At 38.4% G+C, this 17,472-nt stretch overlaps 1 protein-coding gene across 1 annotated transcript in view; it reads left to right on the forward strand.

The window, feature by feature from the left end:
* The window catches only part of DHX35 (DEAH-box helicase 35), a 79,048-nt gene that overhangs the window by 14,145 nt on the left and 47,431 nt on the right, over window positions 1–17,472 (forward strand). The window contains exons 4-7 of the mRNA XM_023227948.3: window positions 8,636–8,713; window positions 13,764–13,868; window positions 16,361–16,422; window positions 17,265–17,334. Of these exons, the coding sequence (XP_023083716.1) occupies window positions 8,636–8,713; window positions 13,764–13,868; window positions 16,361–16,422; window positions 17,265–17,334 (315 nt within the window). The remainder of the gene's footprint in view (window positions 1–8,635; window positions 8,714–13,763; window positions 13,869–16,360; window positions 16,423–17,264; window positions 17,335–17,472) is intronic.

Genomic DNA, 17,472 nt, shown 5'->3' on the forward strand with positions numbered 1-17,472 from the left:
ACAAAGGGACATAAAAAGATTTCCTTCTGCCCTGTCTTCCTGGTACTCATTTCCTTCGTGCAGTTATAATCAATATTATCAGTTGTTTGGTAGAAATTTTTTCATGCACTTACAGAGAAGTGAGTGTGTGTGTGTATGCACATATATGCCCTATTTTATTTTATTTTATTTTATTATCTATTTATTTATTTATTTATTTTTTGAGACGGAGTCTCGCTCTGTCGCCCGCGCTGGAGTGCAGTGGCCGGATCTCAGCTCACTGCAAGCTCCGCCTCCCGGGTTTACGCCATTCTCCTGCCTCAGCCTCCCGAGTAGCTGGGACTACAGGCGCCCGCCACCTCGCCCGGCTAGTTTTTTGTATTTTTTAGTAGAGATGGGGTTTCACCGTGTTAGCCAGGATGGTCTCGATCTCCTGACCTCGTGATCTGCCCGTCTCGGCCTCCCAAAGTGCTGGGATTACAGGCTTGAGCCACCGCGCCCGGCCTGTGCCCTATTTTAAACATGAAACATCTATACATGTTTTAGTATGCCTTGTCTTTTTTTTTTTTTTTTTACTTATTCTTTCATTTTTTAAAAAAGCTGTTTTGAATTGGCATAATAACTATGCATATTTATGGGATTTAGTGTAATGTTTTGATATGTGTATGTGTTATATAATGATCAAATCAGGGTCATTAGCATATCCATCACCTCAAATATTTATCATTTCTTTGTGATGAGAACTTTCAGACTCCTCTTAGCTATTTTGAAGTCTATGGCACATTATTGTTAACTGGAGTCACTCTGCTTTGCAGTAGAACACCAGAACTTATTCCTTCTACCTAACTGTAACTCTGTGCTTTTTGACCAACCTCTTATTCTCCCTACTCCCTGTCACCCTCTCCCCTCTGCACTGTTCTATTCTCTACTTTTGTAAGATCAACTGTTTTAGATTCCACACGTGAGTGAGCTTATGCCGTATTTGTCCTTCTGTGCTTGGCTTATTTTACTTAACATCATGTCCTCTAGGTTCATCTGTGTTGTTGCAAATGACAGGATTTCATTCCTTTTTATGGCTGAATAGTATTCTCTTGCGTATGTATATCATGTTTTAAAAATCCATTCATCTGTTGATGGACACCTAGGCTGATTCCATATCTTCGCTGTTGTGAGTAGTGATGGGAATGCGGATGTCTCTTTGATGTTCTGGTTTCCTTTGCTGGGAATAAATACCCAGTAGTGGGGTTCCTGGATCATATGGTAGTTCTGTTTTTAATTTTTTGAGAAACCTCCATATTGTTGTCCATAGTGGCTGTACTAGTTTACATTTTCACCAATAGTGTACAGGAGTTCCCTTTTCTCCACATTCTTGCCAATAATTACTTTCTTTCATCTTTTTGATAGTACCCATTCTAACTGGGGTGAGGTGGTATCTCATTGTGGTTTTGATTTGCATTTTCCTGATGATTAGTGATGTTGAGCATTATTTTATATATATGAAATAATACACCTGTTGTGCATCTTCTTTTGAGAAATGTCTGTTCAGGTCTTTTGCCCATTTTTTTAACTTTATTAAAATACTGAGTTTTATTTCACATTTATTTCACATATTTTTGTCTCCCCACCATTTCCATGTCTGACCACCACTACTATTATGTCCCGTCATAACATTCCATACATACCTAAAGCCAAGCAAAGGGTGAAGTTCCATCTTTAAAAATGAAACAGGCATTTTGGACAACACAGCCTTGGCAATGGAACCTGGACAACATTTATCAAATACAGTAGGGAAAGTTCTCACTCTGCATTATAAAAAGGACAATCAGATATCAACTGTTGCAGAAATGAAATAAGATGGAAAATTTTAAACATATTGTTGAAACTATTTGCTTGAAGAGACTTCCTCCACTACCAGAGATCTTGAATAGCCTCCTGGTCAGTCATCCAGAAGCAATTCTCCACGTAATTGTGAACTTGGCTTCCACTTTGGGAAAAGAACCACCTTTTTCTATGCTTGCTTGCATTTTTGCTTTAGTGTTTTCTACAGAACTTTTGATATTTTAGGACTTTTTTTCCTGTTTTTTGAAGGATTCTTGTCCTTTTGATCTTGGTGTTGATGGTATTGAGTCTTTTCCATTCTGATTTGACTTGTGCATTTTTTTTGGCTGGAGTATCTTGTATAGATTTCTTTACTGGCGCTTTTCCTTCAGTTTCCTCATCATCAAAATCATCATCATCATCTTCATCAGCAGCAGGTTTTACTTTTTTCTCTGGGACTTTGATGCCACCTCCAGGGGCAGATCGCCTTCCAGATATACTTAAGAATTTCACATCCTCCTCTTCATCTTCTGGCTCTGCATCTTCCTCCACAGCTACTAAGTGCTGTCCACTAATATGCGCTGGCTTTGAGCCACACTTCCACTGTAAGACCACCGGTGATATTATTTCAAAGCTGCTAAGGGAAATCATTGGCTGTACAGACATTTTAAAGTTGCCAGTGTTGCTTTAATTGGACTGCCTTCAACATTGTGCCTCTGCTTCAACAATGTGCAGTTCATCCTTTGCACCAGCCCCTGAGCTGACCGTTCTTAAAGATAACCGGTGCTCATTTTCATGAATATCCACCTTAAAGTGATGATCTTTGTTGGCCTTTAGTTCACAACCTAAGAGATTGTTCTGGGGCCTCAGAGGGCTCATGTCCATGTCCATCGAATCTTCCATGGGGTGGTGGCGTGTACTTAGGTGGGAGAGAAGGCAGATAGAGATAAATGACCCCTGCTCCAGAGAATAGCCATGCAGAGTGGAATCACACCCTTTTGCTCATTTAAATTGGATTTTTAGTTTTTTGCTATTGAATTGTTTGAGCACCTTATATATTCTAGATATTAACCCTTTATCAGATCATAGTTTGCATTTATTTTCTCCCATTCTGTAGGTTTTCTCTTCACTCTTTGATTGTTTGCTATGCAGAAGCTGTTTAGTTTGATGCAATCCCATTTGTCTATTTTTGCTTTTTGTTGCCTGTGTTTTTGAGGTCATATACAAAAAAATCCTTGCCCAGACCAGTGTCATGAAGTGTTTCCCTTCTCTTTTTTTCTAGTAGTTTCATACTTTTGGGCCTTTCATTTAAGTCTTTTATCCATTTTGATTTGATTTTTGTATGTGGTGAGAGTTGGGGAACTGGTTTCATTTTTCTGCATGTGATTATCCAGTTTTCCTAGCACCATTTATTAAAGAGATTGTCCTTTCTCTAAGATGTGTTCGTGGTGCTTTTGTTGAAAATCACTTGACTTTAAATATGTGGATTTATTTCTGGATTTTCTGTTCTGTTCCATTGGTCTGTGTGTCTGTTTTTATGTGAGGACCATGCTGTTCTGTTTGTAGCTTTGTAGTGTATTTTGAAGTCAGGTAATGCCTTCACACTTTATCTTTTTTTTTTCATGTAATGTATTACTGGTTTTTTTCCAGTTCCATAGACGCTAGTATGTGAACATAATTTACTAATCCCCAGTTGATAGACATTTAGGTTGTTTACAGTTTTGTATTATCACAATGATGCAGTGGAGTTGGTTTGCACATAAATCGTTTTGCACACATATAGATATTTTTATAGAATAAATAAAATACGGGGGTTGCTGGCTCAAAACACACATGCATTTGAATTGAATTAATTAAGGAATTGCATTTTATTATAAACACTTTTTAAAAATAGGAAATACATTTACATGGTACAAAATTCACAAAGAACAGAGGAATAAATGGTGAAAAGTGAATCTCCTAAGCTTTGCCGTTGAAAATGACTAGATCATTATGATAGATTGTATTATTGGTCCAAATATCTGCTACATCTCCTATGGAGTATTCCCTTTTCTCCTAGCCACTCAGTTCCCCGTCCCTGAGACAGTCACTGTTTTCAACTTATTGTGAAGCTAAATTTGGGCTATGGCCTAGGAAAATTGGAATGACTGAGGAACTAAAGTTATAGCAAGGATACGGAGCAGGTTTTTCTGTTTTGTTAGATTTATATAGTACCTTTCCTTGGGAAAAAACAACATGCAAAAGCACCAAATACTTAATAATTTTGAAATTCTACAAACTATAGGTAGAACCTAGATGATATATATATATTTTTTACTAGAGTTCTGTTAAAAAAAAAAAAAAAAAAAAGAGCAATGAATACAAGCTCTTCTTAAGTACAGTTTTTATTAGTACTGTTATTGGTGGAGTTCTTCCTACTTCTGTGCTTAAGCCAGAAGCCCAGATTGGGTGATCCTTAAAAAGTGGAGAACTCAGATGGATTTCAGCTATGTTTTAGTGATCTCCCTTGGTGACAGGCCGCTGCCTCTTGACGTCAGTGCTATACCTGCTTTTTCAGTAGCTTTACATTTCCACCTCTCAGCAATCATAAGCATGCCGTAGAAGTCTGAATCACAGATTCAGTCTTCTAGTATTGAGGTGACTAGCTTTATGGACAGGTTTGTTTTTATGGAAATTATTTTTCTTTCACTTAACACCACTGCTAAGAGATTGGCTATGTGTGTTTGAAGTTGGATAATATGTTTTGTTCTGTTTATGTGTCATGACTGGTTTGCTGAACTTGAAGTTCAGGACACAGATTTTTGTTTGTTTCCTTGAACAAATTTTGTGGCCTCTTTGTTTCCTCATCTGTGTATTGTTGATGATGATTTTACCTTCCTTATAGGTTTTGTTTTGAGGATTAAATGGGGTAATGCATATAAGGCACTCAGCACAGTTCCTGGCACTTAGTAAGGTGCTCATTGACTCTTAGGTATTATTCTTATAGTTCTGTTTTTGTATTTGTGTTGATTGGGGTGGTTGGTAGTATTTTGCGTGGGTATTTAATACAAGATAAACTTTATAGTTTTTAATAGCAAAAACCCTACATTATCTACGCTTTGTTTCTTACAGTCATTTTCTAAACTTTATTTTTAACTGCTTTTAAACTAATAGAAAAGTTGCAAAAAACAATACAGAATTCCCTTATACTCTTTACTCCGCTGCTAGTACATAGATGGAAAGCAGGACATTAACACTTGGACAATAATAGTAACTGGACTATAGATCTTATTTACATCTCATCAGTTTTCCTACTAAGGTTCTTTTTTAGTTCTAGGATCCTACATTGCTTTTAGTTGTTATTTCTCCCTAATCTTTTCCAGGTGGTGTGAATTCCTCAGTATGTCTTCATCTTTCATGAACTTGACACTTTAAAATAATGGGATTTACTTTGTAGAATGTTCCTCAGTTTGGGTTTATGTCATGTTTTCTCATGATTAGAAGGAGCTTATGTGTTTTTGGCAAGAGTACTACAGAAATGATATTGTATCCTTAGTGCATCATTTCAAGGGTTCATAACGTTGGTATGTTTTGTCGCCGGTAATAGCAACTTTGGTCACTTGGTTAAGGTTCCAACTTTTGCCTGTGAAGCTACTGTCTTTCCCTTTTTAGTTGATATGTATCTTGGGGGACATATTTTCATACTGCAAATATTCTGCTTTTCTTCCAACTCTCACCTACTAAGTTTAGCATCCACCTCGGTGGATCTTGTCTGCAGCAATGACAATTTTCTTTTCTCCTCTTTCCCTCTATCTTTATTAAATGTAATTTTCTGTAAGGAAGAACTGTGCTTTCTTCCTCATTTATTTGTTAGATTATTTGCGTATATCAATATGGATTCATAGATACTTATTTTTTTCTATGTGTTAAAGCCCAATACTGTCATTATTTATCGTGTTGCTCAAATTGTTTCATCTTTGAACATTAGGAGCTCCTTCATTTTGGCTCCTGTTTTCTTTCTAAAGGCTTAATTTTTTTGAACACTTCCTTACTTTCTAGTACTACAAGATGTTTCAGGCTTATCTTATATTTTTCCTACACAAGCCCTGGTTCCTTTTATTGGAGAATGATGTTTAGAAATCATGATCTGGGACCGGGCGTGGTGAATCATGCCTGTAATCCCAGCACTTTGGGAGGCCAAGGTGGGTAGATCACCTGAGGTCAGGAGTTCGAGACTAGCCTGGCTAACATGGCAAAACCCCATCTCTACTAAAAATACAAAAAATTAGCCAGACGTAGTGGTGCATACCTGTAATCCCAGCTACTAGGGTGGCTGAGGCAGGAGAATCACTTAAATCCAGGAGGCGGAGGTTGCAGTGAGCTGAGATCATGCCATTGTAGTCCAGCTTGGGCAACACAGCGAGACTCCATCTCAAAAACAAACAAACAAAAAAAAACAAAAAAATGCCGGGCGCAGTGGCTCACTCCTGTAACCCCAGCACTTTGGGAGGCTGAATCGGGCAGATCATGAGGTCAGGAGATCGAGACCATCCTGGCTAACATGGTGAAACCCCGTCTCTACTAAAAATACAAAAAATTAGCTGGGCGTGGTGGTGGGTGCCTGTAGTCCCAGCTGCTTGGGAGGCTGAGGCAGGAGAGATGACATGAACCCAGGAGGTGGAGCTTGCAGTGAGCCGAGATTGCGCCACTGCACTCCAGCCTGGGCGACAGAGTGAGACTCCGTCTCAAAAAAAAAAAAAAAAAAAAGAAAGAAAAAAAGAAATCATGATCTGGATGCTAGAGTGCTCATTGCTACTGAGATGTCATTGCTGAGTCTCAGTGAGCAGACTTAGGAAATATATGTATGAATATTAAGCAATACATTGTAAAAAATCTAGCTATCTGTATCTGTCTATTCATCTATATCTTAAACACCATGAGTTTATGCAGATGCTTCTGATTCCAGTCTAATACCATAGGGCTCCTTTGAGCCTTTCTTTATTTATAACTTATCTGCAACAATGAGAAGCTTAGTCCTTATTATCTACAGTATATTTATGGATTCATTAAAATAGTTTCAGAATTGCTAACTCATAACCTTGTTTGGATATTTACTAACTATGTTACAGCATTTATGTCCAGTTCTGTCTTTAGCCTTACAACATCCAGTCAAGATATATTTTTCCATCATTACTTAGGTTAGTTCTTCTCCACCCTCTACAGTGTGGTTATGTTATTCATTTGTAGTATAGAAAGGGTCATCTGTTAGTGTTTGTCTTTCCTTTAGGTTTCCCTCCACATCCTGGTTGGTTTTATTTGTCTTTTGGGTATTTAAAAAGTATGGGAAACATGCATGGCTATGGTTCTGAGAGTCAGAGCTACACAAAAAGATCTATTGAGAGCATTGACACACCCTCTTTATCCCTGTTACCTTGCCTCCATTTCCCCTTCTTTCTACGACTTTCCCACCCATTCCCTGCAGACAACCATTTTCTTTTTTTTTTTTTCCTTTTTTTTTTTTTGAGACGGAGTCTCGCTCTGTCGCCCGGGCTGGAGTGCAGTGGCCGGATCCCAGCTCACTGCAAGCTCCGCCTCCCAGGTTTACGCCATTCTCCTGCCTCAGCCTCCGGAGTAGCTGGGACTACAGGCGCCCGCCACCTCGCCCGGTTAGTTTTTTGTATTTTTTAGTAGAGACGGGGTTTCACCGTGTTAGCCAGGATGGTCTTGATCTCCTGACCTCGTGATCCGCCTGCCTCGGCCTCCCAAAGTGCTGGGATTACAGGCTTGAGCCACCGCGCCCGGCCGACAGCCATTTTCTTAGTATCTATATTATCCTTCCTTTATTTCTTTTGAACACATAAGCAGATACACGCAGTAACTTTTAGAATCTTTTTTCTAGTGTTGAAGTAATATATGTTCATTGTAAAACAATTAGATGTTAGAAAAACATGTAACTGATAACCACTGTTATCCATATTGGATTTTAAGTGCATATCATCAAATAAATACATAGATATTAAATAAGTACATAACTCAGATAAATACACTTAAGCAATTTTTTTTTAATTTTAATTTTAATTAATTAATTTTTTTTTTGAGACAGAATCTTTTTCTGTCACCCAGGCTGGAGTGGAGTGGCACAATCTTGGCTCACTGCAGCCTCCACCTCCCAGGTTCAAGTGATTCTCCTGCTTCAGCTTTCTGAGTAGCTGGGATTACAAGCATATGCCACCACACCCACCTACATTTTTATATTTTTGGTAGAGACTGGGTTTCACTATGTTGGCCAGGCTGGTCTTGAACTCCTGACTTCAAGTGATCTGCCTGCCTCGGCCTCCCAAAGTGCTGGGATTACAGGTATGAGTTACCGTTCCTGGTCAATCAAATTTTATATATGTGTACTAATATAATGTAATGGTATATAGTCATATATATAAAATCCAGTTGTTGTATTTAATATGACTGAAATGTGTTGTATGGTTGATATTTATATTGAACCATCTCTATATGTGCTTAAAAATTCTTTGTTCTACAGATTTAGCACTGTTTTGAGTGACCTATGGATAACTTTTTGTTCCTTGAGGCATCTGTAGAACATGGTGATTTTCCAGGACTGGGGTGTCAGAATGCTGGAATTGTGCCTTAGTTCTTCTGTTGATCAGCTTTGATGTGAACTTAATTACCTAATATTACCAAGCCTCAGATTCTCCATCTGTAAAATAATTCCCAAAGTTCTGCTGGGACAATAACTGTGCTTTTTCCTTTCTTAGTGACTTTAACACAATATGGGAACATCTTGGGGGAGACTGTTCTGGAAAAGTGGTGTCATATGTATACTTATATGTGATTTTGTTTGTAGTACCTTGCAGAAGCCGGCTGGACAGCTGAAGGAAGAGTGGTAGGAGTGACCCAGCCTCGGAGAGTGGCTGCTGTTACAGTGAGTTTCTTTTTGTATTGGAAAGATTCTATCTGTATTGTCTACATTTGTGATTTGTTTACATTTCCTAAAGGCTTTAAATGAATAGAAGTTGCTCCTTAAGAATGTAGGTCTTCAGTTTTTGTGGTTTATTTTTATTTTTATTTTTTTTCCCGAGACAGAGCCTCACTCTGTCACCCAGGCTGGAGTGCAATGGAGGGATTTCAACTCACTGCGACCTTTGCCTCCTGGGTTCAAGCAGTTCTCCTGCCTCAGCCTCCCGAGTAGCTGGGATTAGAGGCATGTGCCACCATGCCCGGCTAATTTTTTTTTGTAATTTTAGTAGAGACGGGGTTTCACCATGTTGGCCAGGCTGGTCTCAAACTCCTGACCTTGTGATCTGCCCGCCTTGGCCTCCCAAAGTGCTGGGATTACAGACATGAGCCACCGTGCCTGGCCAGGTCTTCAGTTTTAAAAGAATTATGATTTGAATATTTTTGTTAAATTGATCCTGCACATTATGAACATTTTAAGTAATAAGGTGCTGAGGAAATAAAAAAACGAAATGTTTTTTAAGCCCCAAATTTCACCATCCAACATAAACAATGTGAACATTTGTGAACATCATTCCAAGTTTCTCTTAAAGGTGAAGATGAATGGTTGACTGGCTGGATAGAAATAATTTTATAAAAATGAGATCATATTTAATATTTATTTTTTATTGAATTTAACAAAATAGGAAACTTTAGTGAAATAGGAGTAGCGACTGTACTTTGGATAAATGTTCACCACAAGATAATTTATTAAAGCTTGAAAAGTAAGAAGAAAGAGTACAAAAAACCTCAGGATGTTACCTATATTTCAAATTATACCTTATAGTTTCCTGTATGAAAGAAGAGAAAATTAGCATGTATTCTTCTTTCCACCTTTGCTTTCTCCATTTGTCGTAGATACAGTCCTGTCATTTTCATTTCAATATTTATAATGTACATGTTCTTAATCATAATTCTCACAGGTGTTTAACCTTAATTCTAGCTTAAATGGATTCAGTACTCATCATTAGTTATTTTCCATGATTTTGCCAACCTTTAATTGCTTGTTTTGCTTTTATTTCTTGTATTGGCTGAATTTTAGCATTCAGCTTTTTTTTTTTAAATATGCTTGAGAATGTTCAGTTGTGGTTTTTGTTGATATAAAATTCTTGATTCACGCTGTCCCTGCGAACTGTGCAGACTTTGCTCACTGCCTTTTGGCAATTGAGGATCACTGTGTAGAAGTCGGAGCCACCATAAGTTTTTCGTTGATAGTATGTTTAAATTCTTTTGTCGTTTTTGAATTAGCTCTGAGAGATTGGGTATGGTGGCTAATGCCTGTATTCCCAGCACATTGGGAGGCTAAGACAAGAGGATTGCTTGAGCCTAGGAGTTTGAGAACAGCCTGGGCAACATAGCAAGACCCTGTCTCTACAAAACAATTTTTAAAAAAATTAGCTGGGCATGCTGGCACCTGCCTGTGGTCCCAGCTACTTGGGAGGCTGAGGCAGGAGGATCGCTTGAGCCCAGGAGTTTTAAGGCTGCAGTGAGTTGTACTCCAACCTTTACCCTATCTCCAAAAGCTTACAGAAAAGGAAGGAAGTAGGGCCTTTAGTTTGCAGTCTTTACCTGGACAAGAAATTAATTCTGTTTCCTCAAGTTATTTTTGTTCTGTACTGAGTTTTAATTATTGTGTCGTCATTTTGCCCAAAGTTCATTTTCACCAATGGTGTTCAATTAAGACGTTATACAGTTTTACAAGTTGTGTGTGTATGTGGTGTTTTTGTATGAAAATGGTGGTAACAGTTTGGAAACTAAGTTGCAAATCCTGGAGTTAATCTTTTTTGTCACTAAAAGATGACTCAGTTACCTAAAATTAGAGCAATTTTTCCTGTTTGTGGTTTGGAATCCCAGCTCTTAATCAGTTTGCATTTTAGTTCCAAATTTGTAGCCATGGATAACTTCCATGAAACCACAGCTTTCTCTTGAAAGAGCAAAGAGCATGTAATATTAATAGAGCTGTCAAGTTTGAAATGCTACATCTCAGAAAGTACTTTATGTGCAGACTAAAATCTGCAAACAATCTCAGAGCCTAAAAACAGATTGTATAAGCTGTTGCTTGATCTGTGTGAGAGGCAATTAGTAATGAGGATGCTTGTTGAACTCACGTGGCCTGGGTTTGACTTCAAGACCAGGTCCTCCCTGACCCATGATTCAGAATAAGCTCTAACACCTATCTTATTTCAGTTTCTTCAGTTGTAAATACAACAGTGTCTTGTCTGCCTCATGGGCTGTGTGTATATTTAATGAGATACAAATTTGTGAAAGCTTAGAGCACAGTACTTGCCAGTAGTAGGTGCTCCGTGATATTTTTTTTTTTTTTTTGGTCTTTTTACCTCCCTTTCCTTTTGGTCTGTCAAAAAGATAGTATTTGTCCAGTCTAGTTGATGAGGTTACTGGGGCCAGAACTAAAGTGATAGGGATAAAAATCTGTTAAAAAAACCAATAGAATATAACCTTGTGTGATTATAAATAACAAAAATTTTAAAATAGAGTTTGAAAATAAAAATACATACTTTTTATAGCAGATGTATTCAAATAGTGAAGGAGTAAGAATAAACAGGTTTGGCTTTTACCTTGTAGACCCATAAAATGATTATATTTTTACAGAGATTCGTTAATTTATGCTCATTTTTTAAAATTTAACATTTTTGTGGGTACATTTTAGGTGTATATATTTATGTATGCTCATTCTTATAAGCCTCTTTTCTCCATCAGTTCCTAGTATCTCTGTGCACACATTCTCTACCTGTACCATATTCTGAGATTTATAATATAATGACATGTAGGGCTGAAATTGGAACAATAACAATAACAAGTCTGTCCTGGTGAAATGCTGGTCATTGGGAAATATAACCAACCAGAGGTAGAGCAGTGTGGGATAACTTTCTGGTTTCATCAGATGTTTTGAAAGCCTACATGGTATAGACCAGCTGCCGGATGATTGATTTGGTTTTGGCCTCCCCAGTCTGTAATTTCAAGTCACCAGGCAGAGCTGCTTCTGATCCTCATCTGCTCTTCAGTGTCTTAAACACTGATGGGCAGGAAACGCCTGGGTGTGCCTGGCTCAGAAGCTGAGTGCAGAGAGCCTCTGCCTTCCTGAACCTGGGGCTGCTGGGGTGGAAAGGCTGGAGTAGTAAGCTCTGCCTCAGGACACCTCCTGTGCCAGCCACGTTCTAAAGTCAGCACCTGGGAACTGCGTGGGTGCTGGGGAGGTTGTCTCACCTGTGGAAGAGGGAGACTGAACTCCTTCCTTCTGTGGGGATCGGTGTGCTGGGTCCCGGGGAAACCTATTAATATTGCTGCCCTTTGGTTCTTTTCATTTAGGTAGTTTATGTGGTGGGAATACTAAACTTTCTTTTCCTTCTTTTTTTTTTTCAACACAGCCTCTCTTTGTCACCCAGGCTGGAGTGCAGTGGGGTGATCTCAGCTCGTTGCAACCTCCACCTCCTGGGTTCAGGCGTCTCCTGCCTCAGCCTCCTGCAAGTAGCTGGGATTACAGGCGTGTGCCACCATGCCCAACTAACTTTTTGTATTTTTTGGTAGAGATGGGGTTTCACCATGTTGGCTAGACTGGTCTTGAACTCCTGACCTCAGGTGATTTGCCTGCCTCGACCTCTCAAGTTGCTGGGATTATAGGTGTGAACCACTGTATCCGGTCCTATTTTCTTTTAAATTAAACTAAATGATATTCATTATTGCTTTTCTACTTTTATGCTTATTCATTCTTTTAAATATTTTCTATTAATAAGTTAACTTTTGAATAGCCTTCTTGGGGAGAATGCAGAGATCTTGCTGTTGGATTCATTTTTCTCTTTCCTGCATTCACATTTTATTTGTTATGTTTTGATGGGTGAAATTTTGTCTATAGTTTATGGTCTTCATAATGTATTACATATTTTGTCTTTCACTTTATTATGCTACCTTGGATTTTTTATTAATCTTCTCATCCACTCATCTGCCCTCTTTATTTTAAACCCGAGTTCTAGTCTGTATTTCCCCTCTCAGTGGCTTTGGCAGCTGGAACACAGTTGTGAACTGTTTCGGGTATCTCACTCTTGAAACTTACCTTTTTGCCTTCAATGAGAAAATGAAACTGACCTGGCATTGAATATGGTAATTCCTGTTCTGCTCTCATGGTCCAGGGGGATGGGTTTTCTTTTCGAGCGTGGAGATGAAACGCTGTCTCTGGTTGGTGTGCCCTTTCTTTAGGAACAGGGTGAATCTTGTCATTTCTTTTACTTTCCTTTTTGCTTTGGCCACCAAATTTAGAGCTGAATTTGTGGCTCAACTTGAATAACTTTGGCATATCTATGTTTAACATTTTCTCACTGGCTTTGATCTTTTGAAATTTTTTCTGCAATTTTTTGGATCTTGATCTCTAACATTTTTATGTGATTTTGTTTTTCATTGTGTATGTTCTTGTAAGTTGCCCCAAGACCTTTATAGAATGGAGTGAGATATATAAGTTAATAATTGGCTGGACATGGTGGCTCACACCTGTAATCTCAGCACTTTGAGAGACTGAGGTGGGCAAATTGCTTGAGGTCAGGAGTTCGAGACCAGCCTGGCCAACATGGCGAAACCCTGTCTCCACTAAAAATACAAAAATTAGCTGGGCCTGGTGGCGCTCGCCTGTAATCCCAGCTACTTAGGAGGTTGAGGCAGGAGGATTGCTTGAACCTGGGAGGTGGAGGTTGCAGTGAGCCGAGATTGTGCCACTGCACTCCAGCATGGGTGACAGAGTGAGACTCTGTCTCAATAATAATAATAATAATAATAATAATAATAATAATAATAATAATAATAATAATAAAAGTTGCAAAAGTTATTATGCTTGTTCTCTAATAACTTGTCTTTCATTTTTCATTGTGTTCACATACTATTTAAAATATAAATGACCTTTAGATTTTCCATAGTATGTGCTCTGTGCAGTAATTTCTATGTCTCTATTTTCAGCATGATCTTTCTTCCCAAAGGTTGCAGGGAGAGTAGCTGAAGAAAGGGGTGCAGTGCTGGGCCATGAGGTGGGCTACTGCATCCGCTTTGATGACTGCACCGACCAGCTGGCCACGAGAATTAAGGTAAAGTGCTCAAGCTGCTTTTCCTAGTGGAAATAAGGAAGAAGATTATTTTGGGAGAATTAAAAACATGTAGCCCTTGCTCCTCTACAGGACATTGATACCATGGCAGAAAGTGAAGAAAATTATCCTGACATTCAGAGACTTTAGTCAGCTGGGAGACACAGAGCTGTTTCTTTCTTTCTTTTTTTTGAGACGGAGTCTTGCTCTGTCACTTAGGCTGGAGTACAGTGGCGCGATCTCAGCTCACTGCAAGCTCCGCCTCCCAGGTTCATGCCATTCTCCTGCCTCAGCCTCCCAAGTAGCTGGGACTACAGGCAACCGCCACCACGCCCGGCTAATTTTTTTTTCTATTTTTAGTAGAGACGGGGTTTCACTGTGTTAGCCAGGATGGTCTCGATCTCCTGACCTCGCGATCCGCCCATCTTGGCCTCCCAAAGTGCTGGGATTACAGGCGTGAGCCACCGCACCCGGCGACACAGAGCTCTTTCAAAGAGTCCTGTAATCTTAGCCCAGAAAGGAAATTGGAAGTAAGGTTTAGTCCTTGGTTCCAAAGATGAAGAGGTTAAGGGCTTGGAAGGTTGAATGACTTGCCTGATATTATATGCTAATCATTGATAGGACCAAGACTCAAATCTGTCTTTTCTTATGTGTATTTTATTGTATTTTCACTGACTCAAATAGCTATCGAAATATAGAAACAAGCCTGTAAAAGACTTGAAAATAGAGACCAAGTAGTATAAGTTGATGAAGTGTAGAATTCATGAATGTTGTTTCACTAATTAGTACTTTTCCATTTTCATGTGAAAATGGATTTTATATGTGTGCTCTTTGGCCTCCTTGCTAATATTAAAATAATTAGTATCAATAGTAATCAGTGTATAATCAACTCAACAGGGTGTCTGCCTACTACCTAGCACTGTGCTAGAATCAAAGTCTAATCAGTCAGTGCAGTAAAACAGTGAATGAAAATAATCTGATGAAATGAAAATTGGTTATTAGAATCTCAGTTACCTCTTAATTTGCAACAGAGGAAAAATTGAAAATCAGATGAACTGAATGACCAATGTAGTGATTTATAAAAATATGGACCTTATTTTCCGGATTACTATATTTTGTTACATTCATTTTGCTAGGTGAAGGGAATATTTTTCTGTACCATCAAATATATTTGAACTAGCTAATTTTCAGTGGTTTGCATAACCATAAAAACCTTTCAGCCATCCATGAAAACCTTTTGTATTCCATTTGGTCACAATTGCAAGGTGCTCAGTTATTGACTGGTGATTTGTCATTGGTAGCAAGTTCTCACTTTCACTCTTACATATGTATGTGGCAGCTAGTACCAGGTCCAAGAAAAATATGATGGAAATGCATCCTGCTCTTAAAACAAAAAAAGCAAAAAACACTAAGATACAGCATGCAAGGGAGATGGTTTAACCTGAAAACAAATTCAGTACATTAAGAAGGCTGTTACTATACGTTTCTGAAGCATTATAGATTCATTAATCTTAAATAATATTAGCTGACTTTTCTTGAGCACTACTCTGTCCTAGGTCCTATGCTAAACGCTTTACATGTACAGTCAGTCCTCCACATCCTGTGGGTTCTACATCTGTGGATTCAACCAACCTTGAATTACTAATATTAAAAAAGAAAAATAAAAAATGTAAATTAAAAAAATACTGTATAACAACTATTTACACAACATTTACATTGTTTCAGGCATTCTAAATAGTCTAGGGATGATTTAAAGTATATGGGAGGGTATGCATAGGTTACATGCAAATACTGTGCCATTGTATATAATGGACTTGAGCATCTGCAGATTTTGGTGTGGGCTGAGGGGGGCGGTTTCTAGAACCAACCCCCAAGGATACCAAGGAACTACTATACTATCTTACTTATTTTTCACATTAACTTGGTGAGGTAAATACTTTGATTACCTCATTTTACAAATGAGCAATCAGGGACAGAGAAGATAAGTAACTTGCCTAAGGTTCACACAGCTTAGTAAGAGGTAGAGCCAGGATCTGAACTCCCAGCAGTCTGACACCATAGCCCATGTGCTTAACCATGATCCTGTCTAGATTCTGTGAAATAATATTAGTTGAAGTTTAAGTTAATAACATCAAGAACTGCAATCTGTAGTCTTTGGGACATTTGAAGAGCAATTTATCTTAGACTTAGGGTGTTTCTTTGGGCAGATACCAGTTGGTCTTCACTGCCTCTTTATCGATAGTACTAGTGGTGCAAGCCCAGAGGAAATGGGGCTTAGCTGATGTTTCCATAATAAATGCAAGTGAAATTCTGCTCAGAGATTTGCAACTCCAGCCGAGGACCCTATGTTTAAAGCCTTTTGTGAACAATAACATTGCTTGATGGGAATTTACTTGTACTCATCCTGACAAAGGGATTGCACTTGAACTTAAAAAATACCATTAATATATAGTGTAAGTGAATTATTTCTAAAGCTTTGTGTTTTTATTTTTTAGTTTCTTACTGATGGAATGCTGGTCAGGGAAATGATGGTTGATCCGTTGTTAACAAAATATAGGTAAATGTGTTTTTCTTACGATAGCTTTCCTCGTTTCCAAAGTCCTCAGGGAGATGGAGAAGCAGGTGTGTTAGTAGCTGGGATTCATGTCTGTTTTAAGCTTCCCCAAAGCTTTTCTCTTGACCTTCACTGTTGGGACCCTTGGTGTTTTTCTCAGAATTTAAATAGTATGGCCCTTTACAGACAGTCAAAAATGGGCACATTAAAATTCCTGTCATTACTTAGTCTGGTGACTTGTCCTTTTTATTTTGCCTTGTCACACTCCAGTATTGATGGTGACTGCAGAGAACTAACTGACCCATGTTAAATGTAGTTTACAGAGTCCAAATAATTTTTTTTATCACTTTCCCCCTCCTTGTATATCTGTCTGTCACTCACAGCATTAAAGCTGTCCCACCCAGGCTCTGGTATTCTCGAGGAGGGTGTCACATTTGACCCCCTGTTCCATGTATGTCACAACTGTAGTCAGCTACATCTTTGACTGTTGTTATAGCTTAACAGTCTTCAGGTGGTTGGGCTTTGTTCTGATTTTTATGTGTTCTGTGGGGTTATAGGTAATGTTTTCATTTAAAATCAGATACTAAATTCAGTTGGAATTCAGTGTGAATGGTAAAACGCTTAAAGATAACAGTAGTACACTTTTTAAAATTCAGATATGTTATTGTCACCATTTTTATTAACCTAAGAATTGCCTCTTTGTCAAAGAAGAGTAGCTTAGGTTTACTTTTGATGCAGAGTGATTGTATATAGAGGACTAAATACCCAGAGGCTCTTTGATGGTCTAGATGAGATGATGTGTGATTTTTTTAGAGGCTCACTGAGAGCTTCTCTTTGATTCTTAGTGTCATCATGCTGGATGAAGCCCACGAGAGGACCTTGTACACTGACATTGCCATTGGCTTGCTAAAAAAGGTATGACTTTACTGCCAGCTTTTTATTGTGTGTGTTTATTTTATTGCCCGATTACAAAAGCAATTGTAGCAACTTGGAAAATTCAACAAAATACCAAGGAAGAAGATTAAAATCATCCATAATCCTACTCATTCAGAG

The sequence above is a fragment of the Piliocolobus tephrosceles genome, chromosome 20, assembly GCF_002776525.5.
Source record: "Piliocolobus tephrosceles isolate RC106 chromosome 20, ASM277652v3, whole genome shotgun sequence".
In the NCBI taxonomy this organism is placed as follows: Eukaryota; Metazoa; Chordata; class Mammalia; order Primates; family Cercopithecidae; genus Piliocolobus; species Piliocolobus tephrosceles.